Source organism: Periophthalmus magnuspinnatus, chromosome 17, assembly GCF_009829125.3.
Source record: "Periophthalmus magnuspinnatus isolate fPerMag1 chromosome 17, fPerMag1.2.pri, whole genome shotgun sequence".
In the NCBI taxonomy this organism is placed as follows: Eukaryota; Metazoa; Chordata; class Actinopteri; order Gobiiformes; family Gobiidae; genus Periophthalmus; species Periophthalmus magnuspinnatus.
The window spans coordinates 1,249,720-1,275,691 of NC_047142.1; the positions used below are offsets into that span (position 1 = coordinate 1,249,720).

General features: G+C 43.5%; 2 protein-coding genes across 2 annotated transcripts in view; one reads left to right on the top strand and one right to left on the bottom strand.

The window, feature by feature from the left end:
* Nucleotides 1-17,596, top strand: part of nectin4b (nectin cell adhesion molecule 4b) — a 28,219-nt gene extending 10,623 nt beyond the window's left edge. Inside the window, exons 4-11 of the mRNA XM_033983074.2 lie at nucleotides 5,309-5,587; nucleotides 9,054-9,171; nucleotides 12,182-12,333; nucleotides 12,843-13,008; nucleotides 13,874-13,949; nucleotides 14,938-14,997; nucleotides 15,670-15,810; nucleotides 16,180-17,596. Coding sequence (XP_033838965.1) covers nucleotides 5,309-5,587; nucleotides 9,054-9,171; nucleotides 12,182-12,333; nucleotides 12,843-13,008; nucleotides 13,874-13,949; nucleotides 14,938-14,997; nucleotides 15,670-15,810; nucleotides 16,180-16,482 — 1,295 coding nt within the window. The 3' untranslated portion in view covers nucleotides 16,483-17,596. The remainder of the gene's footprint in view (nucleotides 1-5,308; nucleotides 5,588-9,053; nucleotides 9,172-12,181; nucleotides 12,334-12,842; nucleotides 13,009-13,873; nucleotides 13,950-14,937; nucleotides 14,998-15,669; nucleotides 15,811-16,179) is intronic.
* Nucleotides 17,597-18,327: 731 nt separating this feature from the next.
* On the bottom strand, nucleotides 18,328-19,972 carry LOC117385475 (zinc finger protein 182). The gene is made up of 2 exons (XM_033982761.2): nucleotides 19,711-19,972; nucleotides 18,328-19,100 (listed from the first exon to the last, which is right to left on the bottom strand). The coding sequence occupies exons 1-2, from the start codon at nucleotides 19,970-19,972 to the stop codon at nucleotides 18,328-18,330; spliced, it is 1,035 nt and encodes a 344-aa protein (XP_033838652.1).
* Nucleotides 19,973-25,972: the final 6,000 nt, after the last annotated feature.

Below are 25,972 nucleotides of genomic sequence, written 5' to 3' on the forward strand. Positions count from 1 at the left end.
ATACGCCGCATTATTCTGTGTTTTGCTACAGAGATGCAGTGTGTTTCAGGAGTGTTTCCAGGAGTGTTTCCAGGAGTGTTTCCAGGAGTGTTTCCAGGAGTGTTTTCAGGAGTGTTTTCAGGAGTGTTTTCAGGAGTGTTTTCAGGAGTGTTTTCAGGAGTGTTTTCAGGAGTGTTTTCAGGAGTGTTTTCAGGAGTGTTTTCAGGAGTGTTTTCAGGAGTGTTTTCAGGAGTGTTTTCAGGAGTGTTTTCAGGAGTGTTTTCAGGAGTGTTTTCAGGAGTGTTTTCAGGAGTGTTTTCAGGAGTGTTTTCAGGAGTGTTTTCAGGAGTGTTTTCGGAGTGTTTCAGCTGTGGTTTCAGTTCAAATGTGTTTCAGGTGTGCTTCAGGAGTCGTTTCAGGAGCATTTCAGGCGTGTCTTAAATACATCCACAGACAGGTTCATTGACGACATTTGTTTTCTATATAAACACATCACAAACTTCTAAAGACGTGACGTGGTTTTTTCAGATAGTTTAAAGTCATAATCATCTTACTCCATTTTGTCTGACACTGTTCACCCAAGAAATATCAGACTGAGCGCGGGATAAAGACACATTATTATTATTATTATTATTATTATTATTATTAAAGCTGCTGGAGGTTTTATATCAAAGTCCACAGATGTTCCTCGTTTAGACTCATTTAATCCAGGCTGATGTTCTTTTAGCTGGTGCTGGTGGTATATTTATAAAGTGTTATATTATATATTATATAAAGTGTATATTTCTAGTGTTTTCTACACGTCGTGCGACTCGCTGTTCAAACATTATTAGATCATTACATTAAACGCTGGGATTACGTGAGACCAGTGGGATTAGACAGTTTGTGTTTATAGTTTGGAGACGGTTCCTGAGGTTAAAACGTCGTCACGTTCTGTTGATCATCGTGAGTCGAGGCGTGTCTGGACGAGCCGGAGACGTAACAGAAGGTGCCAACAAATACATGACGGTAATCTGACAGTAATCTGACAGTAATCTGACAGAATCTGATAGAATCTCTATGGGAGATTTGAGTTTCAGAGTAAGAGCTTGAGCACATTTCAGAGTGTCACATGTGCAGGGGCCACAATTAAAAACTGAGACAAATTCACGGATTTAACTAAAGTATTTAGTGAAAAACTTATCCCGGCAGCAGCTCTAATGCACATTTAATATGATCCACGGGCCAAATATAATTAAACCATGAGCCAGATTTGGCCCCCGGTCCCGAGTTTGTCATATGTAGTAAAAGTTCTGCAGATCACAGCGTCTGGATCAGTGAGTGGGAACATTACATGAGAGTGTGTGTGTGTCTGTGTACGTGTGTGTGCGTGTGTGTGTCTTTGTCTGGGGGGGTGTGTGTGAGTGTGTATTTGTGTGTGTGTGTCTCGTTTAAATGAACTGTGTCAGATTAGACTTTAATGTGGCCCCAGATACGAGACATGTTCAAATCTAAAACTGTAATACAGATTTATTCTTAAACAATCAGCATCGATCATGTCGTGTTTTTGGAGTAGTTTGTGTTTTGGTTCAAGATGATTGTCCAATCAGAGCGCAGCATGAGCCTCACATGACTCATTTGTGTTTCCAGGTTCAGTGCTGAAATCCAGTTGTTTTAAACCTAAAACTCCTCTCTCTGATCTGAATGATTTTAAAACCCAGAGCCTGCATCAGGGCTCAGGGCTCGTGTCGTCCTGTTGTTGTGTCGTTGTGTCGTTGTGTCGTTGTGTCATTCTGTCGTTGTGTCGTCCTGTCGTTGTGTCGTCCTGTCATTGTGTCGTTGTGTCGGACTCTAAGTTCCTCAGTAGTTTATATATTTACATTCTGAGTATTTGCGCTCACACTGATGTTTATGCTCTAATCATCACTCCAGGGTCATGATGTTGATGTTACTTTTGAGTTTTTTCTTGTCGAGAAGGAGCGTGATAAGATTTGAGGAGCTCGTTCCTGCAGGAGGAGGGTCTGAGGACAGGGGGCGCTCTGGGACACTTCTCCATTTTCTTGTTTTCTGTTGATTAATTTGCTCGTCTGTTTCATTGTTGATTTTCTAACTTTCTGTTGGTAAAAACTGAAGTTAAATCTGTCACTGGACAAATCGTTGTAGGACTGAAGACGTTTCTCTGCTCGTCCAAGTCTCTTCTTCAGTTCTGGACAGATTCCTGCTGGACACTGACTTATATCAGTCTGAAGGAGGAGCTAACGACACTGAAACTGGAAACAGCTGTTTACTGTTTCTGTCTTTGTTTCCATTGTTTGCTTTGGGTCTGAGGATGGAGTTATAGATGAGGAAAGACAAAAATCTCTTCTTTAACTCTCCTCTCAAACCATTTCTTTTCTGTGGCTCAGATCTGACCCTCTCTCTGTTCAAAGCAGTGGTCAGTGTCTGTGAGATGGAGATGAACAGCAGACTGTGGTCCTGAGCTGCTCTCTCTCTCTCGTGTTGAGCAGACTGTGGTCCTGAGCTGCTCTCTCTCGTGTTGGTTCATTCTCTTATGAAGTGTGTTTAGTTTCTCCAGTGTGACGCTCACTCTTCACTGATTGGAGGAGACACATTACTTTGGTTCACCCGAAGGACAAAACCTCAAGACATAAACAGTTTTTGTCTTTAAGTGTTTGAAAGTTTGAAATAAACCGGAATCTCAAACTGAAAATTCTCTGAAGTTTTTCAGACACACCCTCTGTGTGAGTTCCACCTTTTCCCTCTAGGCTCAGATTCCCTGTTGTCCTGTTTTTCAGCTCTTAGATCTATTCAAGGCCCATTTTGGATGTTTCTGTTGGTTTAATCATATTTCATGTTCAACCCAAAAGGCGACGCTCTGGTGATTTTGGCCTTTACAAAAATAAATTGAATTGTGACAATGACGATCCTTGAATCTTGAATCTGATTCTTGAGACCAGTAAATAAATTGGCTGCATTGGCTGAAGTTCAACTAGAGCTTTTCTTCAGTCTGTGGGGATTTGTGTTGAATTTAAAATATCGGTTATTGAAGCGGCTGAAAAGATCCATCTGAACTAGAACTAGGTCTAAACCAGGACTAACTCGCTCGGTCCACACTCGGTCCACGCTCGGTCCACACTCGGTCCACGCTCGGTCCACGCTCGGTCCACACTCGGTCCACGCTCGGTCCGCACTATAATCCTGAGCACCAAATAAAAGGATGGAGATGTTTTTGGTTTGTGTAGAATGTCCCAGAGTGTGGCATTTAACGTCTCTGTGTTAATTTACAGATGGTTGTTTACTGCAGAAAAGTCCACTGAAAAACGTGAATTCTTACTATGAGCAGAGTCGCCTCTCCACAGATCTGACTGTATCTTTACCTTGTTTTGTGTCCGTGGAGATGAACGTTTAATGCCATACCGTGGAACATTGTAGGCAGTGTGGTGTGTGACGGGCGTCGTGTCGTTTTCGTAATGTCTGTGGTTGAAACGTGTCAGACGAGCTCAGATTTATGACTTTTAAAACTCGTGATCTGCTCCAGTGAAACTGAGTCCACGAGCGACGCCAATGACCAGTGACGAGTGATGTCATTCGTAAAACATAACCACGTTTAACCCCTTAAGCCCCAGATCAGAGCCATAGAAAATAAGAAATAAACAACTTCAACACATCGTATATTTATATAATCGACTCTGACACGTTGTATATCTGTGATCAGTAGAACATTCAAACTTTCATCTAAATCATTTTCAGACTGACCGCGGCTCAAAGACCAAATATCAAAACTGAGCCACTTTGTCAAGTTGTATTTTTTTGTCAAATCATTTACAAAACAAACTAATGCATCTGTACAAAAGTTATATATAATAAACTCATATAATCCATAAATGCCATATTTTTTAATCTCCACCAAACTAAAAGTCAAAAGATGCAGAGAAACAAGAGAAAAACAGTGACTTTTTCTGCCTCAGGCTCAAAACTCCATGTTTGAAATACTCTGATATTTTCAGTTTGTGACCTTTGACCTCTTCTAGTCTTGTTTTACCCATAATCCCGTTGTGTCTGAGGTGTAAAATCAGACTTTATTCCTCCAGAGTCAGACTGAACGACTCTTTACACCAGCAGCACGAGCAGGTTCACCAAATAAGGACAAAGAATAAAAAAAACACTAAACTGGAACGACCGAAACGACTGAGGCGAGTTTATGTTTTTTGTTTTGTTTCTAAAATGTGAAGGTGAAACCAGGGCCCACATGAGACTGAAGAAGGAAAAAGATAAAGACTAAAAAACATCTGGGCCTCACGGAAACTAATCCACTTTAAGATTAAACCTGAGATTTGACACGAAAAACAGAAGATTTCACCGTTTAGACTCAAACACTTTACCCAAAATGTCACGATTCATATTTTTATGTGTATTTTGAGCTCGTGCTGAACAATTGAGACAAAATATCCAGTTGTAACTGATTCTATTTGGAAGACCAGCTTTTTATACATGAAACCATGGATCTGTTTAGGTGTTTTTGTCTGTGGACATTAATATTAAAGTTTAACACCGATCGTTCGTCGCTCAGTTCGTCGTCCGATTTGTGGCTCGGGTCGTGGCTCGGGTCGTGGCTCGGGTCGTGGCTCGGCTCCATTGAAACCACAGTGGTGGAGTTTCACGTGTCTGATTTTACTCGTGGTTTCTGTGGGTGTTTCCTTCTTTTGTTTAGACACAAAGAGGAATGCTGCTGTTTACTCCTCTCTCTCCTCCTCTCCCTCCCCCTGTCTCTCTCCTCCTCTCCCTCCCCCTCTCTCTCTCCTCCTCTCCCTCCCCCTCTCTCTCGTTCTTTCTTCTCTTCTTTCTTCTCTCTACACCTCCTTCTCCCCTTTCTCCCTGTAGGAGTCACATAATATCAAATGTGAGAAGAAACATTCCAGTTTAATTATTCACACTTATCTAAACCATGACCAGTGAGACTCCGTGTCGTGGGTCGTTCCTGTGGGCGGGGCCAGAGTCATTGATTATTTAATTATTTAATTAGTGATGCATGTGCATGAATGTGCATGTACCCAGTGATGGACTGGGGGCCTGAGTGACCTCTGTGTGACCTGGGTGACCTCTGGGTGACCTCTGGGTGACCTGAGTGACCTCTGGGTGACCTGTGTGACCTCTGAGTGACCTCTGTGTGACCTGAGTGACCTCTGTGTGACCTGAGTGACCTCTGTGTGACCTGAGTGACCTCTGTGTGACCTGAGTGACCTTAGTGTTTGGATTATTGTCAAACTCTAAATGTTCACGTTTACAGTTTTACTCTTCTGTCTCTAATCGTCTTCACCTTCTCATTTTAATCCAAACTCGTGTCTCTCAGGTCTCCCCATCTCGTCCCTGGACCCGGTGGTGATGGTTGAAGGTCAGTCGTTCGGCGTGGCCGCTTCTTGTCGCTCCATGGGCCTCCCCGCCCCTCGTCTGTCCTGGGACACTCCTCTGGTGGGGCAGGTGCAGAACAGGAGCAGTGAGAGCGGGGCGGTGTCCTCGCTCTTCTCGCTCCACCCTCTTCGCTCCATGAACGGCAAACGTCTGGACTGTCTGGTGTGGCATCCGGGCTTCGACCGGCCCAAGAGGATCATCAACACGCTGGAGGTCCAGTGTGAGTACAGAGTCTAAGAGGAATTAAACCGTCAGTAACATTCCCCAGAGTGGTTAAGCTAACTGGGGGCACTGCTCTGTCCAGTGTGACCAGAAAGACCAGACTCAGCTCAACAGACAACGGGTTTGTGTAAAATTAAACTCCTAAACAGAAGCATGAGCTCAGACACAACACACTCCTGAGCTCTGAGGTGGAGTTGGCAGGTGGAGTTGGCAGGTGGAGTTGGCAGGTGGAGTTTGCAGGTGGAGTTTGCAGGTGGAGTTTGCAGGTGGAGTTTGCAGGTGGAGTTTGCAGGTGGAGTTTGCAGGTGGAGTTTGCAGGTGGAGTTTGCAGGTGGAGTTGGCAGGTGGAGTTGGCAGGTGGAGTTGGCAGGTGGAGTTGGCAGGTGGAGTTTGCAGGTGGAGTTTGCAGGTGGAGTTTGCAGGTGGAGTTTGCAGGTGGAGTTTGCAGGTGGAGTTTGCAGGTGGAGTTTGCAGGTGGAGTTTGCAGGTGGAGTTTGCAGGTGGAGTTGGCAGGTGGAGCTGATCACAAACAGATGAAACTTTCAGTGTTAAGTTAAATCTTCTTTGTTACATAAACCTCGTCCTCCATTTGAATTTACGACTTAATCTAATTCTAGACGGTGAACACAACCTACTGTGGCACTGGACCAGGGGGTTGCTGGTTCGAGTCCCATTGTTGCAGTGAACACAGGGTGTTATTGTGTCTTTGGATAAGATTCAGACATGTGGCTCTTTCATCCTGATGCTGTGATGTTAAAAACAAATATTTATGCAGAGATTTTACAAATACTTTAGTTTACACAAAGTGTAAAGGTTTAAAACAAAAACAATATACACAGTGTTCTCTTCATTTTAGTTTTTGCAGCTCAGTGTTTTCTTTTCCGTGGAAACGGGGTCCAGACGGAGCTTTGGGGTTAAAGGTCACTGACCCCTGGTCCACACATGTCCAGTGTCGCTCCTGTTTATCGTCTAATGATTCTGTGTTTGAGATGAGGTTTAATTATAACTATTATAATGGTGGATGACACAGCGGCTCCACCCACACATCAGCGGCTCCACCCACACATTAGCGTCTTCACACGCCACGTTCAGACCCATAATTATGGACGTTTCTCTGATGAACGTTTTGTTCTTTGTGCTTCTACTTTTTGACCCCAAACAAACACACGACTGTCACGTGACACGTTTTAAACTGTTTCAGACTCATGAGTTTCAGCTCCAGTTAAATCTGTTAAATCATTTAAATGTAAAAAACTCCTCAAAATGTTACGTATATTTTTAGTTTCAGGTTGTTCATTGTTGTGGCAACGCTCAAAATTTTTCATAATTTGAAACCAACGGACACCAGAGAGTAATTACAAAATAATTAAAAACATTCCTCTGTTAAATAATCCTCTGTGACGTCACTCTGGGGGGTTGTACATGTCGGTCTATGGCGGTTCAGTGGTTTCCATGGTGACGCTCACGTTAGCAAAGTCTGAAGAAAAAATACAAAATGTAAAGAGCTCGTGTTCAGAGAGGAGCTGAGCTCATCGTCTTGTTTACTTGACTCACCAAATTTTGCCCAAATTTCAGGTCTGGCGAAAAATAAATTTTTTTATGTGTTTATCATTGGGCACAAAAAAATGTGACGACAGCGCCCCCTGCCCATCTTGGATTTAAAATTCCAAAATGAAATTTCAGTGTTTTCACTGACGTCGCATTTTATTCGACTCTTCTGAAGACACTTCACCTGCAGAGCTGAAAATCACCACACATCATCTGGACACGTGGGGCATCAGGACTTATATAATTTATGATGACGTCTTTGCGAAGCCACAAAATTCCATCAGACTTTTTTGAATTTTCATGTCAAAATTTGCTCCCGTTTGCTCATGCGAAGTCTGATTTTGCTCAAATTCGAATCAGTTGTAAAACTTTCTGGTCTAAAACTACTCATTATGACAGAAACTAAATTGGCGCAATAGCGCCCCCTACAGAACATCTGATATATTTGTATGGAGGACCGAAAATGTAGTTTTCCCAAATTTGACACAAACTTCCTTTGGGTCGTCCCAAATAAAGTTAATCAGACCCATGTGGTTTGTTGCTCCGTGTTGTCATGGTGATGTGCCAAACTGCCAATGGTGGTTGTTCTTCTGGCTCCACTGTGTGACATAAAACGTGTCTATGTCTGTGGAGAATGTTCCGCAGTATGGCTTTAGAGGAGTGTTTGCACAGACTCAGGTGACGTGTCGTTGTGGCTGTTCAGTCTCTTTGTTGATATAAATATTTGTCTTTAAACTCAAAGGTCAGTCACAGTGACAGACTCCTGCCTTTGAGCAAAACACTTCATCCTCAGAGTTTGTCACGACTGAGTCACAGAAGAAGCAGAAACAGGACGATGGAAAAAAGCTCAGCTCGTTTTGAAAAGCTGTTTGAGACAAATGTTTCTGTTATTATCAGTTTGAGTCACAGGAAGGAGATTGTTTTTACAGACTCATTATGAGCTCTGGACCGGCTCAGCTGCATTCTGCTAAAACACACAAGGACACACACAACGCACAAGGACACACACAACGCACAAGGACACACACAACGCACAGTGACACACACAACGCACAGTGACACACACAACGCACAAGGACACACACAACGCACAAGGACACACACATTATTTCCTTATTTGTTTAAATGTAGGTGACTGTGTTTGTCTAAGTGTCAAACGTCTCTGTCCTGAAGATAAATCAAACTGATTTCCCTCGTGCAGCAAAAAGAGACAAACTTCTGCAGATTTAACGTCCGCTCAGTTTGAGACGATTTAGATCAATGTTAAATAAACACATTATAAATAAAATAATGTGTCACACAAAATGGACTCTGAGCTTTAATCCATGTTATAAAACTGTTACTCCTCAAAAACAGACCTGAATGTGTTTTGTTTCATTTATCATTCGTCTGTCACATCTCCAAAGCTCAAAACGCTCTGTTCCACCTTGTGATGTCATCAAGTGGTAGTTTTCAAGTGAACAGCTCCTTTTACCTTTAGTTCAGTCGAGATAAGAGACAACTCCAGGACTGAAATGATCCAGATGATTCCAGTGAAGGTGGAGTTTAAAAACACAGTGGAGCACTTCCTGTATCACCACATGATGACATCACAAGGTGAAACAGAGTGTTTTCAGTTTGAGAGAAGAACTCAGCCTAAATCCTCAGGGTTTGTGTGTTAAACATGTGAGTAAATATGTGTTTGTGGTGAGGAAACTGTGTTCTAACTCTGGGCCCTTAAAAGAAAAAAATAAACAAAAATAAAATGGTCAGTGCCGTGTTCACTCGGGCGGAACCACAGTGGTGTAACGTCTGTTTCACGTCTGTTTAACGTCTGTTTCACGTCAGTTTCACGTCTGTTTCACGTCTGAGTTGTGGCGTTGAACCCTCGCTCTTCAGTGTCGTGTTGGTTCTGACTGTTCCCTCGTTGTTTCCAGACCCTCCAGAGGTGAAGATCGTGGCCGGCTCAGGACACTGGTCTGTGGGGATGGAGAACGCCGAGCTCCTCTGCGACGCCCAGGGACAACCACGAGTCTCCAACATCACCTGGACATGGTACAGGACACAGGACACAGGACACAGGACACAGGACACGGGGACATGTCTCTGTCCCCCTGACCCCCCACTCCACAGATCTGCACTTTTATCTCCACAGTCTCTGATCACTTCACTGTGGATCATAACTCTGTGGATTAAACTCTCATCATTTTTATGACACAAATCAACTTTTATCAGATTATCTTTATGGACTGATAATAATCTCACACGTTTATGTCAAACTGAATCTCACATAAATGCACTCGATTTATTTATTTGTGGAAATTCTCTCTGTTCATCTCGAGCTGAAGTGACTTTATGTTTAAGTGTTTTATTCATAATCGGGGTCGACGGTGCGATAAACTTCTCTCTGCTCGTTCAGGGCGAGTCGTCCTTTGTGAAATAAAATCTGTCGTTCGGTGTCGAGTTTCTCAAAAGGAGTCAGAGGTATTTTCACACGAGGAGCAGATGAGCCGAGGAGACGAGAGATAAGCTTTAAATCACAGCCCTGCCCCAGAGGAGACGCAGTAAAGAGGCGTAAGTACAGGCTGATTCTGATTAGAGACACAGAGCGTCTGCAGACGGGACGGGACAGGAGCGGGACAGGAGAGAGACAGGAGCAGGAGAGGGACAGGAGCGGGACAGGAGAGAGACAGGAGCAGGAGAGGGACAGAAGCGGGACAGGAGCGAGAGAGGAGAGGGACAGGAGCGGGACAAGAGAGGGACAGGAGAGGGACAGGAGTGGGACAAGAGAGGGACAGGAGAGGGACAGGAGTGAGAGAGGAGAGGGACAGGAGCGAGACAAGAGAGGGACAGAAGCGGGACAGGAGCGAGAGTGGGACAGGAGCGAGAGTGGGACAGGAGCGAGACAGGAGGGGGACAGGAGCGGGACAGGAGAGGGACAGGAGCAGGAGAGGGACAGAAGCGGGACAGGAGCGATAGAGGAGAGGGACAGGAGCGGGACAAGAGAGGGACAGGAGAGGGACAGGAGAGGGACAGGAGAGGGACAGAAGCGGGACAGGAGCGAGAGAGGAGAGGGACAGGAGCGAGACAAGAGCGGGACAGGAGCGGGACAGGAGCGAGAGAGGAGAGGGACAGGAGCGGGACAAGAGAGGGACAGAAGCGGGACAGGAGCGAGAGAGGAGAGGGACAGGAGCGAGACAAGAGAGGGACAGGAGCGGGACAGGAGCGGGACAGGAGCGGGACAGGAGCGGGACAGGAGCGGGGCAGGAGAGACGTGTGGACATGAGTGGACAGACATGTGGACACACGTGGACACTCTTCTGTCTTTGTCTCTGCTCTGGTCCAATCGTCTCGTGTTTTAATAAAAACATTTCACTTGTTTTGGACCAAAGTGTCACATTTACAGAGACGTTAAGTTTAATTCAAAATAACGACTTTTAGCTTCATCAGTTTTTGTCTTTACGTCTAAAACAAATAACTGAATCCAAGTTTAATGCCGTACTGTGGAATATTCCTGGCAAAGCAGTAACATCTCCATGGAGACAGGAGCAGGTGGAAGATTTTTTTTTTTTTTACAACAATAATTAAAAATACAAAAAATCCTGGATGATGCATCATTTCCACATTAACCAGAGGTGACCTTTGACCTCTGACCTCTGCAGACTCATTACGGCTCTTATTACGGCTCTCGTCTGGCTCAGTTTGCAGCGGCTCGCCTCTGCGTAGATCTGACCTCAGTCTCTTCCAAAGTTAATGACAGTGAAGCCGAGTGGAGTTTGGGAGCCACGCTTTGTGTGGAGTGAACTGCAGCCAAATGTGTGGCTCCTCTGTGGCTCTTCTGTGGCTCTTCTGTGGCTCTTCTGTGGCTCTTCTGTGGCTCCTCTGTGGCTCCTCTGTGGCTCCTCTGTGGCTCCTCTGTGGCTCCTCTGTGGCTCCTCTGTGGCTCCTCTGTGGCTCTTCTGTGGCTCTTCTGTGGCTCTTCTGTGTCTGTGTAACGTGACTCTCTCCTTTGTTTGAGCTGCAGGTTCAGGTCCATTCAGTTAAACTGAGAGAGAGAGAGGGAAAACACGGAGAGAGGGAAAACACGGAGAGAGGGAAAACACGGAGAGAGGGAAAACACGGAGAGAGAGAACGGAGAGAGGGAGAACACGGAGAGAGGGAGAACACGGAGAGAGGGAGAACACGGAGAGAGGGAGAACACGGAGAGAGGGAGAACACGGAGAGAGGGAGAACACGGAGAGAGGGAGAACACGGAGAGAGGGAGAACACGGAGAGAGGGAGAACAGTATGAGTGACATTTAAAATGAGAGATTTTGTGAGATTCACAGATTTGTCTCAGTTTTAGTCTTTGAAACTAAATCTTCATTTTTCACAAGAATCAAAACTAAAAAAAGTCACATTGACAGAAATGAACCTGAATCTGTTTAGAAAGTGAAAGACACAGACTGGACCTGGACCAGGACCAGGACCAGGACCAGGACCAGGACCTGGACCAGGACCTGGACCAGTGTGAACTTCTGCACACTGAGGATCACACACACGTAACACACATGGAATCAGAGTCAGTATCGAGTATCGAGTTCCTTAGTATTGAAATAGTTTGATATTTTAGACTCTCGTGGCGTCAGACTCAGATGTTTTTGAATCTGAAACGGTCGGAGTTTCTCTGGATTATCGTGTGTTTGTTTTGTTTTCGCTGTGACTCATGATGATGTTAAAGGTTAAATATGAAGTTCATAAACAAACACAGACTCAGTTCAGTCCTGGGGAAAAGTGTGTGTCCTGTTTGTGTCAGTCCCAAACCAAAGAGCATCAGGCCTAAAACCTTTGACCAATCAAACGTCACCAGGACAAAGCTCGTGTGTTTTAAACATGTATAAGTGTGAACTCCTTTGTACACTGCTCCCTACGACCCACAGAATTCCTGAGATTCCAGAGCTGCTTTTTCTCAACGTATCAAGACTCGTATTTCATTTCAAATCCAAATGTCTCTGTTTTCATTTCCTGGTTTGAATCTGGTGTTTTGTGTCGTGTGTTTTCATAAATGTTTTTGTGTGTGGTGCAGGAAGGGCGGAGCTCTGCCCCAGGACTCGGAGGTGACCGGGACCAGACTTGTTTTTAAACGTGCTCTGCGTCTGAACGACAGCGGCGTTTATCAGTGTGTGGCTCTGAACGCCGTGGGACCGGGGAGCACGGAGTACGAGTTTACTGTGGCAGGTCAGACGCACACTGCCCCCTGCTGGAAACACAACTTCACACAAGATTTGTCTTTAATGCACAATCCAGGCTCCGGTCTGCGGGACACGAGACACAAAGACTGTGTCCTCGTTTGAGACGCAGCAAAGAAAAACACAGAACGTTTGTCCTGTTCAGTCTGTGAAGACACAGAGGGACATGTCTCTGTGTGGACAGACCTGTGTCCAGAGCCTTGACCTGCAGAGACACACACAGGTGTGTCTCAGTTTATGGACAGGCCTCATGTTCAGATCCTCCAGATTCTCTGAGCTGCAGAGGCTGCACTAGCTCTGAGTCCTGATTGGCTGCTGGGGTTTAAGGAGTGACCAATCAGATCAGAGAAGTGTAGGTTTAAAACGACTGGATTTGAGCTTTGAGTCATGTGACGCTCGTTCTGATTGGATAAACAAACGTCTTGTCGCATTTCCACGTGGATCTTCAGTGATGAACCTCAGACTCATGTTTGTCTTGTCCTCATGTTGTTTTTCCAGAGCGCTCGTTCCGTCTCGCTGACCTCGGCAGTGAGAGTCTCCTGTTGGTCGTGATCGCGGCGGGGGCGGGGCTTCTGCTGCTCGTCATGGTCGTGGTCATCGTCGTGGTGAATCGACATCACAAAAACAAACACAAGAAACTGGAGATGGAGCTGAGCGAGAAAACGTGAGACGCAGACAAAAAACAGACAAAACCAGGACGAATTTAAACTGAATTTATTATTTTACGTCTGGACACGAGCGGCAGGTGGAGGAGGTGGAGGAGGTGGAGGAGGTGGAGGAGGTGGAGGAGGTGGAGCGGGTGGAGGAGGTGGAGCGGGTGGAGGAGGTGGAGCGGGTGGAGGTCATCTTTGTTCTGATATTGAACAACCAGGGCTCAAAACTAAAACTGAATTACACAAAAATCACAAAGAACCAAATAAAAGTGGAGTTTTATTTACTGAAGTGAAGCTTTAAAGAGTCAGCGAGTTTTTGGAGTTTTTGGAGTTTTAGAGGTTTAGAGGTTTAGAGGTTTAGAGGTTTAGAGGTTTAGAGGTTTAGAGGTTTAGGAGGTTTTGTGTTTGTGGCAGAAGTTCAGTTTTACCTCACAAATACTTCTGTGTTTTTGTTCTTTTCTGCACAAACTGAGCTAAAGCAAAACTGATAAATATTTAACACTCGATCCACCAAACCAAGAAAATCTCTGAATCAGGAAAAACCCCTGACGTGTGAGTTTAGAGCAAACACAGACTGAACTCGGCCTAAACCTCGTGTTTTATTCCCGTTAAATCCTCGAGCAGATTCTCTCAAACTCAGATATTATTCAGATAAACTTTAGCGCAGCTCCACCTGTCGCTACAAACACCACCTCGACGAATCGCTCCATGAACCAAAGTTTATTCTACAGCTCAGTTTTTATGATGGGACTTTTACTTTTTGATTTTTGTTGTTTTTATTGTGATGTGATCCAAGTGCAGTGATGTGTCTTTAGTTTTTTTAGTTGCTGTTGTTAAATTCCAGTTGTATTTTGTTTTTGTTTTTGTTTTTTTCAGGGAGGAAATAAACTCTCTGTCCAGACAAACCTCCCTGAGACGACTCAACTCCGTCAGCACCGACCCCAGAGTCCAGGTCACACACTCAACTCACAGTCTGGTCACTTTTCTTCAGTAAAAATGTCTTAAAAATAAAAGTTTTAAAGGTGCACTGTGTAACTTTTCTCCCAGGGCCCATGTTACTCTCATCTCTACACAGTGCGCCTTTAAATAGTGTTTTTACCCACTCATGATTCCGTCTGTGGTCGACTAAAGAAACTAATGTTGGTCTAAAGTCATGTGCTGCCCATCGATTGGTCGACTAAAAAGGGGGCGTGGAAAAACTCTAAATAATTGTATCGCCGTGTCTCAGTTGGACGGTTTCCACGTCAGAGGCAGATGATGGCGCCACATTACATCACCTCGCAACTGAGACGACGGCTTTTTATTCAGATTTTCCTCAGTTTCCTGCGAGTCTGTCGTGACATAAACCAGTGTTTTCTGTAGCAGACGCCATTTTCTCCAGTAGAATAGACCAGAAGGATAATAATAATAATAATAATACATTTTATTTATAACGCACTTTACATTCGAACAACAAATCTCAAAGTGCTACAGTAAAAAAGACATTAAAAACAGAAGACAATTAACATTAAAAAGAGAAGACAATTGGTGTAAAAGCAATAAAACAATAGCCAGGATAAATACAAGCGCAACAGTCGACTCAGATGGAGCCTTCGTTCACGGCCGATCTCCACGGAAACACAGGGCACATTGGTCGGGTGCGTGAAATGGGACGGGCCTCGATGCGCCGGAAGTGACAGAAGAGCCGTCCAAACGACAAAGTGTGAAACTGATGAACTGAGACACGGCCTGGATCTGTGGGACAAACTGCATTTGGTTTTACAGATAAAAGCAAAAAAAAAGTTCATCTCTGTCACTTCTGTCTCAGAGAAATCCTCATCAAAAAACACAAACAAACTGAGACTCTTTGTAAATGTTTAAATGTTTTATTGTTTTTCTGGTGCATGGACCTGATCATGAACTTTGTTTCGATTCTAAAACAAAACTGTGTGTGTGTTCAGCCCGAGGATTACGCTCTGCTCCGAGTCGACAGCAGAATGAAGCACAGTGAGACGTCTCTGGTGAGTCGAGTGTCTCAGGATCCTCCTTAAAAACACTTTAATATAAACACGAACACGGAGAAATGAACATTTAGATTTATGTGTAAACAGACCTGATCTTAAACTGTGACAATAGAGTTTGGTTTATTTATCCAAAATGTTCCACAACTGGGCATTAAAGTTATATAAAAATAAAAACAAAAGCACTCGGTCTGCGTTTTTGTTTCCATGGAGATAGACCAGATAGTTAGTTAGATAGACCAGTTAATGCCATACTGCGGAACATTTCAGGCAAAGCAGCAACATGAAAACAAACGGTGTCTGTGGTTCTCATCTGTGCGGATCATTCTGTTAGAATTTACACTTTAAATCACAAAATTCAACTAAAAACACAAAGTCTGACATCCACGAAAACTGACGGAACTGTAAACGACAACGACAACGTCACAGGGGGCGTGTCACAGGGGGCGTGTCAGAGTGGGCGCGCCAGAGTGGGCGCGTCAGAGTGGGCGCGTCAGAGTGGGCGCATCAGAGTGGGCGCATCAGAGTGGGCGCATCAGAGTGGGCGCGTCAGAGTGGGCGCGTCACGGGGGGCGTGTCACGGTCTGAAAAGTCGTTTTTGCAGAATAATCTGATTTAAACTGAGACTCTAAAAAACTCTCCATCTCTGACGTGTTTGTTTCGTAAATGCAGGAGAGGCCCGTCTACCCTGGTGGTGTGGAGGTGGATGAGCTCGGGCGCCCGGTGGTGTGGACCGAGCGAGGGATGGACTCTGAGCGAGAGGAGAGGAGGAGGAGGGTGGAGTCGTACCTGAAGAGCAGCAACATGTCTCTGGTAAGAACGACGTCTTTATCGGGAGCAGATGAAGAGTCCACCTCACGACAGAACGACCCGACACAGAGTTTGAATCAGACGAAGGTGGAGTCGTTTCTCGTGGTCAGACCAGAGCTCGGGTTTAGTGTCGTCCTCACAGAAGGTGGAGGATGTGGAGGTCACGTTTAGTCTGTTCTCAGGAAAAACACACAACCTGAGTCCAGGTCTGAGCCGCAGAAAAAGACAAAGTAAAAGACGAGATGTTTCTTCACTTCTGACGCGTCTCGGTCCAAACGTCGTCAACAACTTTGTGTCCAGAGACAGATGTAACTTTGGCTTTTTCTGTTTTTTCCATGACATTAACTTCCTCTCACGTCTCGTCTCCTTCAGGACTCGGGTCTGCCCTCGTCTCTGGTCCCTCTGAAGCCGCAGACGGAGGAAGTCCTCGTCCCGTGTCACCACGACGAACTGCCCCACCTGAGACACGCCCCCTCGCCAAACCTGGAGCCGTGGAGCCCGCCGGCCCCGGGACAAGTGGACGACGACACGGACAGCGGCAGTTACCAGATTTCTGAAGCTTTGAACAACCATTTCTACTACAGCAACGGACTCCTCAGGCCGAGGCCGCACTCCAACGCCATCCTGCTGAACCCGAGTCGACCCGGCTCCACCGTGCGCACGCAGCAAACTTAAAGGAATAAAACAATTTGAACTATAGAAGATGAACTAAAGCTGTTTGACTTTGTTTGTCTCTGAGGCCTGTGCAGGTTCGTTGCTGCTAATGTCTCCAGGTCAAAATAAATCTTGAATTCAGAGTTGATTTGGAAAAGTTTAATTAGTTTGGATTCTGAAAACAAGAATTTCCATCATTTTGATATTAGTTTTGTGGCAGTGAATCTGCTGGACTCTATAAATGTGACATTTTTTTTCTTTTTACAAAAATAACTTTGTGATTTCATAGATTGTTTTTTTCTTTCAAAGTGTCAGAGCTGAAGCTGAAGCTGAAGCTGTGTGTGTCTGTGTGTGTGTGTGTGGAGCTGCGTCGTGTGTGACAGCTGGCCCTGTCAACTGTTAAATATCTGTAAAAGGGCCCATAATGACCCGTATTTGCCCTCTGCATTTGACCCGCTGAGTCCTGACTGAAGGATTAGACACTGACACAGGGAGAACATGCAAACGCTGCATAAAGATCCTTCAGTCTGGGAATCGAACCTGGGACCTTCTCGCTGTGAGGCACTACCCCTTTTTAAAGGCATGTGCGATGTTGTACGTACATGAAAATGTTACACAGAGTTACTTTAAAATATTAAATGATTCATACATTTTGTACAAACTGTTAAAGGGAATATTCTTTGTCGTATGTTTCTGGGATGTTGTGTTGATGTTTGCACTACACGTGTCAATGAAGGATTTGTTTAATATAAGACGACAAACTCAAATCATTTTGTACATTTAAAAAATCTAAACAGCCACATGTTCAGGACGTGGCATCAGGTGCAAATATTTATAAAGTCTTGTGTTTGCCAGAGGAGCTCGATGTTTAAACTGAAGCTTAAATCTCTGTGTATTTGGTGAAAAGTGTTGTGTTTGTTTGTTTGTTTGTTTGTTTCTTTGTTTGTTTGTGCACATGTGTAAAGTTTAAATGGTCTGACAGTTTGAAAAGCTCTAAAAGTCTATGACTCTGAACAAATCTGGGCAAGAATCTGAAGAAGATCTGGGACTTAAATGTGGAAAAGAAGCCGTCACTGTCAAATGTTTACTGCTGTTTGAAATGTAAATGTTTTGTTTATAAAACTCACTTTTCTGCAGTTTCCTCTCAGCTGTTTTTTTTTTGGTTTGTTTTTCTTCGTTTCTGGGACTGGACCATGAACAGATCTCATTTCAACTGTAATGTGACCATCTGTAAAACTGCACTGCGGAACCTTTCTGTCGAGGACTGCCTTGAGTGTTCACTTTATGGCGAAGTTCAGTAGATGTCAAAATTACAGGTTAGATCGGTGGAGAGGCGAGCCTGACACTTATAAACTGTGTAAATTGTTCCTGCATTTTGGATGGATTTAAGAACTCAGTGCAACTTCTTGTAGTTTTCAACTTTGTTCACAAACTGACACTGACTCGTATAAAACTAGGATAAGTATTTACCACAGATCCACCAAATTAAGTAATAATCACAAAAAGTAAGAATTGAACCCAAGATCTTTTTGTGAGGCCATAGACCTGCTCCACCAAACCTCAGTGTGAAGTACTTTAAACCTCCAATGTGGCCGTCAAAAGTATCAGAAATAAGATACTAATCGATACTACTATACAGTATATTAACAAAATAAAGAGTTTTTATTATCGTGGAATCAGTATTGAGTATCGAGTCTAGTTCTTAATATTGATTTTAAGTATGAAATTGTGGCATCGTGACAACTCTAACCTCTAAAAATAAACATCCCTTTGGGCAACAGTCAGTACATTTATTATTGCATACAATCAAAAAATGACTTTCAAAGATGCTAAAATCAGCTTAAAAAGTAAAAAAGACTAAAGAAATCAGGCCACATGTTGCATGGTTTTGTGCGTCCTCTGATGTGTCCTTAAGTTACTCCTCTGTGAGAAACATTTCCCACACGCCTCACACGTGAACGGCTTCTCTCCCGTGTGGATCCTCTGGTGGATTTCGAGATGGCTGATTCGGTCAAAACTTTTACCACAAAAGGGGCAGATAAACCACCTTTCTCTGACTCGCCTGTTGGCCTTGTTCACCTCGCTGTCATTAAAAACAAAAAAACGATCAGAGTTCAGATTTTCTACGTGATTTGTTTTCTCTAAACTGTTCCCAGCGGCTAAATTTAGATCTGGATGGACGTTGGTTTCACCTGCAGATTTACTACTCGATCCTTGTGGTAAAATCCCATTGTCTTTTACAAATCTGTCATTAGAAGTTTGTTCTGGAGAACTTTCAAAAATGTCCAATGCATTTTGAATAAGAAGGATTTCAGAGTCTAAATTTTGTGATAGTTGTTTAGAATCTAAGACACAGTTGTCGTTGTCTGGAAGCAGCAGCCACGGCCGACTCTTCGCTGCTTCTGGACTCGGATTCTCCATTGGATTTTCAACACACTCGACAATTTGGACTTCATCCTCCTCTTCCAGTTTTACCACGGAGTCATCATTTCCGATGTCGTTGTCTTGTTTTGGAGGAAGTTCCTGGTTCTGAGGTGGAATTGATGAAAGAGGTGGGATTTTGTGATTGGTCGAAATGTCCCGTTTCTCCTGAACTCTGAGCTCAAGCGACAAACTCTGGACGGAGTTTATAACAGGACCTGAAAAAAGAGACAAACGTGACAATACAATATACTACTACTACTACTACTACTACTACTACTACTACTACTACTACTACTACTCTCATCTCTAGTAACTGTCTGAGGAGGTAGTAATGTGAAATTACACAACGTTTTACTTTTTGATTTGAACAGTTACTAAACCAATTAAAGGAGATGGTCTTGTTGGTTTGTCTGGTTTCTAAACTAGTTTGATTCACTGAACAGTATCAAAGTTTAAAGTCCATACGACACATTCAGCGACACATTTCTCTAAAACATTTAACATCATTAGGTTTAAGATTTTACTAAAAGTTTTGCCAAGTTTTTTCTAGTTTTGTGACGTTGGACACGGGCAACAGATATGACAGATATACAGAAAATTGGTCAGAATAATAAAAAATAAGGTTTATGTTGCAAAATAAAGGTTTAAAGTGTCAGAAATGTTTTTGTTGTGAGTAAACCGTATTTTGGAGTTTTCTGTGTTGATGACAAAGGCAGAAAGAACTTTTTCCCGGTGCTGTGTACAGGTGCTGTGTATGGGTCAAACATGGGTCAAATGCAGACTGACTCTGTATATGGGTCAAATGCAGACTGTCTCTGTTTTTACCGTGTGTGAGCAGAGTCCTTGTCCTCTCTGTCTCTGTCTGGGACGCAGAGGACATGACGCTGCAGTTTGTCCTTTTCTCTTGTTCCATGTCTTTTATTCTTCGGTTTAAAGCTTCTATTTCTCCGTCTCTTCTCCGCAGCTCGGCCTCAAACAGGACAAACCCGTCCTCCCACAGTTTACCGATCTCCACCACAGCCGCTTTAGCCAACATCTCCAGAACACAGGTCACTTTAGTCTGAAAAGAGACGCAGGAGGACGCCATTTTGAGATAAACGTTACACAGAAGAAGGACTGGAGGATTTACAGTAAAAACGACGATATTTATGAAGTTTATGGGTTTATTTCAACATAACAGCGGTGAACATTTAACAAAAACACACAAACAGGAAGTGTTGTTAGTCACGTGACACTGAGGCGACTACAGTGGCCGCGGTGGGACAAAACGAGAAAGCGCGATTGCAAAAAAACAAACAAAACAAAAACATCAACAAAACATTGCGCTTAAACAAAGTAAAATGTATTTTGAAATAACACATCAATACCATCATAAAACGAGCAAAATAAATACATACATAATAGTTGATAAAAATAAACCAGTAATTAATAATAATAGTTCAAGTTACTTTTCTATCACTGAAAAAAGACGTAGCTTGGATCTTTATTTGAGTTATTTGTGTTTTTATTACTGTGTTGTGTGTGTTGTGTGTGTTGTGTAGTACCAAAGGTTCAGGTAAACTTTGTGTCTGTGGCTTTAGCACAAACACGTCAGTGAGGATGCAGTCTCTATAATTCTCCTGCAGGTGGAAGTGTTTTCTCACATTTATACCTTTCTGCTTTTCTTCTGAGTGTTCCTGAGTGAGACCAAACTTAACCCAAAATAAACTTTAGAGCTATTCTCAGCCACCCCTCTGTTCACTCTGATGTTGCCACTGTCAATAAACCCTCTGTTTTAGATTTAGGCAGAGATCACATAGAATTTGTTGTTCATTAACTTGCCACAATAGAGATAATATTGTTTTGCATAGAACAGTGAGACACTGAATGGGTCTATGTTGCATTTATTAAATTACAGACATTTTATTGCACCAAAATACCCAGAAAAACATTAATTCCCATGTCAACACTCCACAGAGCTGACCTGTACCATGGCATCACCTCCTTGTCTTCATGGACTTTTTATTGATTTATTTATTTAAATTGAATTAAAATGAATGAACATCAGAACATTTACTATTTACATTTTAATAAAAGTAATGCATTTTTTTAAGTTATGGAAACAACAGCAAGACATTTTAATAATAATAATAATAATAATAATAATAATAATAATAATAATAATAATAATAATAATAATCATAATAATCATAATAATCATAATAGTCGTGTTTTTGCTGTTTCATGTTCTGGCCTGTGATTGGCTGAGCGGCCTGTCCGTCACGCTCGTCACGGCGGGGGGCGGGCTGTTCTGTCAGTTTGTGTCTGCGGTTGTTTCCAGGCGCTAAAAGTCTCTGTACTTTGCTCTTTTGGGACTTAAACTCTACACTTGAGGCCTTCTAAAGCTTTACTGTGGGATTTTCTGCCGGGACCGTGCTCACGTGACTCCACCTCGTCGCTCTTCGTGTTGTTTTGGAGCTAGCTTGAGTTTTGTTGACACTAGCCTGTTTCCTTAAAGGAGCTAGCTCCTGCTGCACAAACACATCAGACACAGGTGTGCTCCTCAAACAGGTGAGTCTCACTCCAGCTGGAGTTTGTTTATGTCACTTTTTACTTTTATTTGTGTTTTGTTCTAAACTCACGCACTGTGCACGCACAAACACACTGACAGGGGCCTGTCATTCCTCTGTTTGTGCAGGGCCCAGGCTGGAGTGTGTTTGAGTGTTTTACTGCAGATACATGTCATACAGACTAAATGTGAGACTGAAGATGAATGCACAGAGAAATGCATGCTGGGATATATTTGAATCAGCTGTTGAATGAACTCCTCCTGTCTCCAGTTACAGGTGGAGTAAAGTTTGAATCAAATATGAGCGACTGCTCCAAACAGCTGCATGTGTTACTCTAACAGAACACTGCCAGTCACTTTACATCTAAGTGTGTAGAAGAGGAGCTCGGAGTAGAGCCGCTGCTCCTCCACATGGAGCTCCTGGACGCCTCCCTGTTGCACAAATGAGGAACAGGAGGATTTTGAGTAAAAACTATGATATTTATGAGGTTTATGGGTTTATTTCAACATTTAACAAAAACGCTCAAACAGGAAGTGTTATTAGTCACGTGACACCGGGGCGACTACAGTGGCCACGGTGGGACAAAACGAGAAAACACGATTACAAAAATAAAGTAATAAAAAAATTTGCGCTTAAACAATGTAATTAAAGCATTTTTAAATAGCACATCAAACCAGCATATAACAAGTAAAGAAAATACATGAAGAGTAGATGATAACAGATAAATAAATACCTCCCTGGGGAGGTGTCCATGTCCCACTGGGAGGAGGCCCTGAGGAAGGACACACTGGAGGGACGATGTCTCTCTGGCCTGGGCACACCTTGGGTCCCACCGGAGGAGCTGGAGGACGTGTCCCGGCCCCAGATAAGAGGAAGAACATGGAGGAGGGATGTGGAGCAGCTTTGTACAAACGTGTGTCTATAATATAAAAAGTAAAGGCCAACAGACATAATGTTAGAAGGAAAAATACAATAATCCAGATGTTTTTCTGTAGAGAAGAGATTTGATCATATTTAAATCTGTGTGAAGACGAGAATAAACAGCACCATTGTTCAGATACTTTTAAATGAGCTTTATACAGATTTAATAACTTTTAAATGTTCAACAGCAGCGGAGTGACAGGTCCATAACAAAGCCCTGGACTCAGATTATAGTTTACTCTAGAACCACAACCATCTGATACTGGTATCGGGTATCAGCACCAATATTGAATAATTTGCTGGATCATTGGAGTATTGGCAGATACTTAAAGCTGTAGTATCAAAATCGATATTGGACCTGAAAAAGCTGGATCGGTTCATTGCTGTTTCTTCGTATGTAAATTGTAAATTGAGTGAATTTGTGTTTTTCCAGCTCTGGTTTAAACTGTGAGGTTTGGCAGGTTTGTTCAGTCCAACGAGGCCAGAGCTGATTCTTTGGTGAAACGTGACCTGTGTCCAGTGAGGAGGAACACTGGACCTTTGACTTCTGACGCCAGACTCATTAAAGACACATTCTGCTGTTTTCTTGTTTGGCCCTGGTTCAGTTTGAGGCTCTGTCCTGACCGTCGCTCTGTCCTGACCGTCGCTCAGGTGTCCGGTCTGTGGTCAGGAAACGGCAGGTGGATGGACCGAGGACGGGACGAGACACGAGATCAGGTCAGACATGGGACAGAGTGGAGATGTGGTGCCACGATTATCACAGTCAGAATAATTATGATTAACGAATAATCAGGCTAATGATTAAAGCTGCAGTTTAAAATGTTCTGGACATAATTATAATTCAGGAGCGGCAGTGGCTCGGTTGGTAGAGTGATCGTCCTCTGACCTAAAGGTTAAATCCTGCTTTCAACATAAAAAAAACTAACTATGATTGGCAGAGTAATCAGATCCAGCTCCTAAAGATTAATCCTCCTGTTGTGTCCTTGGGCAAGACACTTAACCCTCCTCTCCCCAGAGCTGTGAGCCTTGAAGGTGGAAAAGTGCTGTATTAAAACCTTTATTTACCATTTAAATGTTCCATATTTAAACCACTGTTATAGTGTTTAACTTTGATCATGGAGAAGTTGGATTGTTCTGCAGATTCTGGAGACATATCGTCCATTATCTCTGTTGGAGTTTGTCGTGATTCTATAAAATGTCCCAGTCCCAGTTCTAGTTTCAGTCCAAGCCTCAGCATTTATCATTTATATTATTTATATTTTTCTGTCATTGATATAAAGTTGTTCTGTGGTCACGTGAGAGATGAATAACAGCTACAGGACACATTTTGTCACACGATATTTTTAGTTTTTAGGAAAATAAAGTCTATTTTTAGTCCGTGCGCTGGTATTGGTTTATATCAGGTATCGACAGAAACGTAAAGCCAAAGTTTGGGTCAAATCAGAGGTTCCAGAGGTGGAGGGGTGCGTCCAGTGTAGATTCTCAGTGTTATTCTCAGTGTGTTATTCTCAGTGTTATTCTCACAGTGTTATTCTCACAGTGTTATTCTCACAGTGTTATTCTCACAGTGTTATTCTCAGTGTGTTATTCTCACAGTGTTATTCTCACAGTGTTATTCTCAGTGTGTTATTCTCAGTGTTATTCTCAGTGTTATTCTCAGTGTGTTATTCTCAGTGTTATTCTCAGTGTTATTCTCAGACTCTTTCCTCTGGTTCATATTTTGCTCTTTCATTCTCCGTCTTTATGATTTACACTCTGCATTAGTCTGTAATCAGACGCACAGCTGGGACTAAACTCCTGTGTAAAGATCCTCATCTGGTTTGGACTAAGAGCAAAACCACATTTTAGTGTAAAACAACCAAAAACATGTCCGCTCCCGCCCCTCGCCTGTTCCTCGCTGAATGCCTTTGCTGTGGTCTGGTGTGTAGTTTGTCGTTTTTGCAGCTGTAGTGAATGTTTGATCAGTTTGATCAGTTTGTTCAGGGCAGTAAAAGTGACTCGGGCGTCGTAAAACCTGGAGTGAGACGTTTTCATTGTGCTGCGTTTAAGGGCAGTGGGAAATGTCCAAACCTGCTCCTTTAGACTGGACTTAAACGTGGTTATGACGTGATCGTTCTGTGACGGCGGCTGACCACACCACAGGTCAGATCTGAGCTGACACTCACTGTTCTCAACATGTTTTTCACAATAAAAACAATGAAATGTAAGATACAAAGGTTTAATGCCACACTATGAAAAATTCTAAGCAAAGCAGTAACATGGAGACACAGACGTGACGCAGTGGGACAGATGTGACTTTGATTATTGTCACTGGCGACTGGGACGGACCAAGATCAGTATCGATCTGATATTGAAAATGTAGCAGATATTTGGCACAGGTGTGTGTGTGTGTGTGTCTCTGTGTGCGTGTGTCTGTGTGTGTGGGGGTGTGTCGGTGTGTGTGTGTTTTTGTGTGTTTCTGTGTGTGTGTGTGTGTGTTTTTGTGTGTGTCTGTGTGTGTGTTTTTGTGTGTGTCTGTGTGTGTCATTCTCAGTTTGTCCTCAGTTCTTCAGATTTGTCTTTTTGCGCCGACTTTATTAATTAAATATGAATTTATTTCCCAGATACACTGTTTTTTTTACACTTTTATTTTTATTTTTTTTACAAATGTGAGAAGTTCATTTGTGAACTTCACTAATTTAATATAAATTATTTCTATAAACTGTAAACCTTAAACGGCCCATATTCCTCTTTTCTCTGATCTGTTCTAATGTCGTTTCCTCGTCACACACAGACCTGGAGTTGTGTTTTGTTTCACACTTGTTTAACGCACAAACAGATTTAGGCTGAGTCTGCTCTTGGTGAGACACACTCCTCCTTCAGAGCACCAGGTCCTTGTTTAGAGAGAGTCTCCTGTGCAGAGACACGTCCGCTCACTGTGTCCTGACCCATCGTCCTCTGCAGGTGTTTCACAGACTCAGTGACTCCATCAGTTTTCGATCTTCTCTTGACTCTTGATGGTCCAGACTGGTCTCGTTTGTAAACTGCCAAAGCTCATCCAGTTGTACAGAAACATGATTAATAGTTGTGTTTATGTTTAAGTGTTCACTCTGCCTCCTGGTCCATTTACTGTCCATCCCAGCGTTGTTCTCGTGTCCAAACCGTCCTCCGTCCACACCTCAGATCACCTCCAACGGCTCCAGAGCTTTTCACACATTGGTTCTTATCAGGGGCTTGGTTCCTGCATCGATGTGTCTCAAATGAGGCCATTTTAATATCACCTTCTGTTGTGATGTTTCATACACAGGGATGGAGTTCTGTGTGTCACTTTGGGCAACTCGAGGAACTGCCCCCGTCTAATGCCACAACCAGAGACCACGGTGTCTGGGCTGGAGGTCTCTGTAGGACGACTTTACAGCTGAAGATCACAGCCCTCTGCTCCTCTGAGTCTGCTCCTCTGAGTCTGCTCCTCTGAGTCTGCTCCTCTGAGTCTGCTCCTCTGAGTCTGCTGGTCTGCTCCTCTGGGTCTGCTCCTCTGGGTCTGCTCCTCTGGGTCTGCTCCTCTGGGTCTGCTCAGGCGTCTTCTCTCTGTGGGGGACAGTGTCTCAGGCGTCTTCTCTCTGTGGGGGACAGTGTCC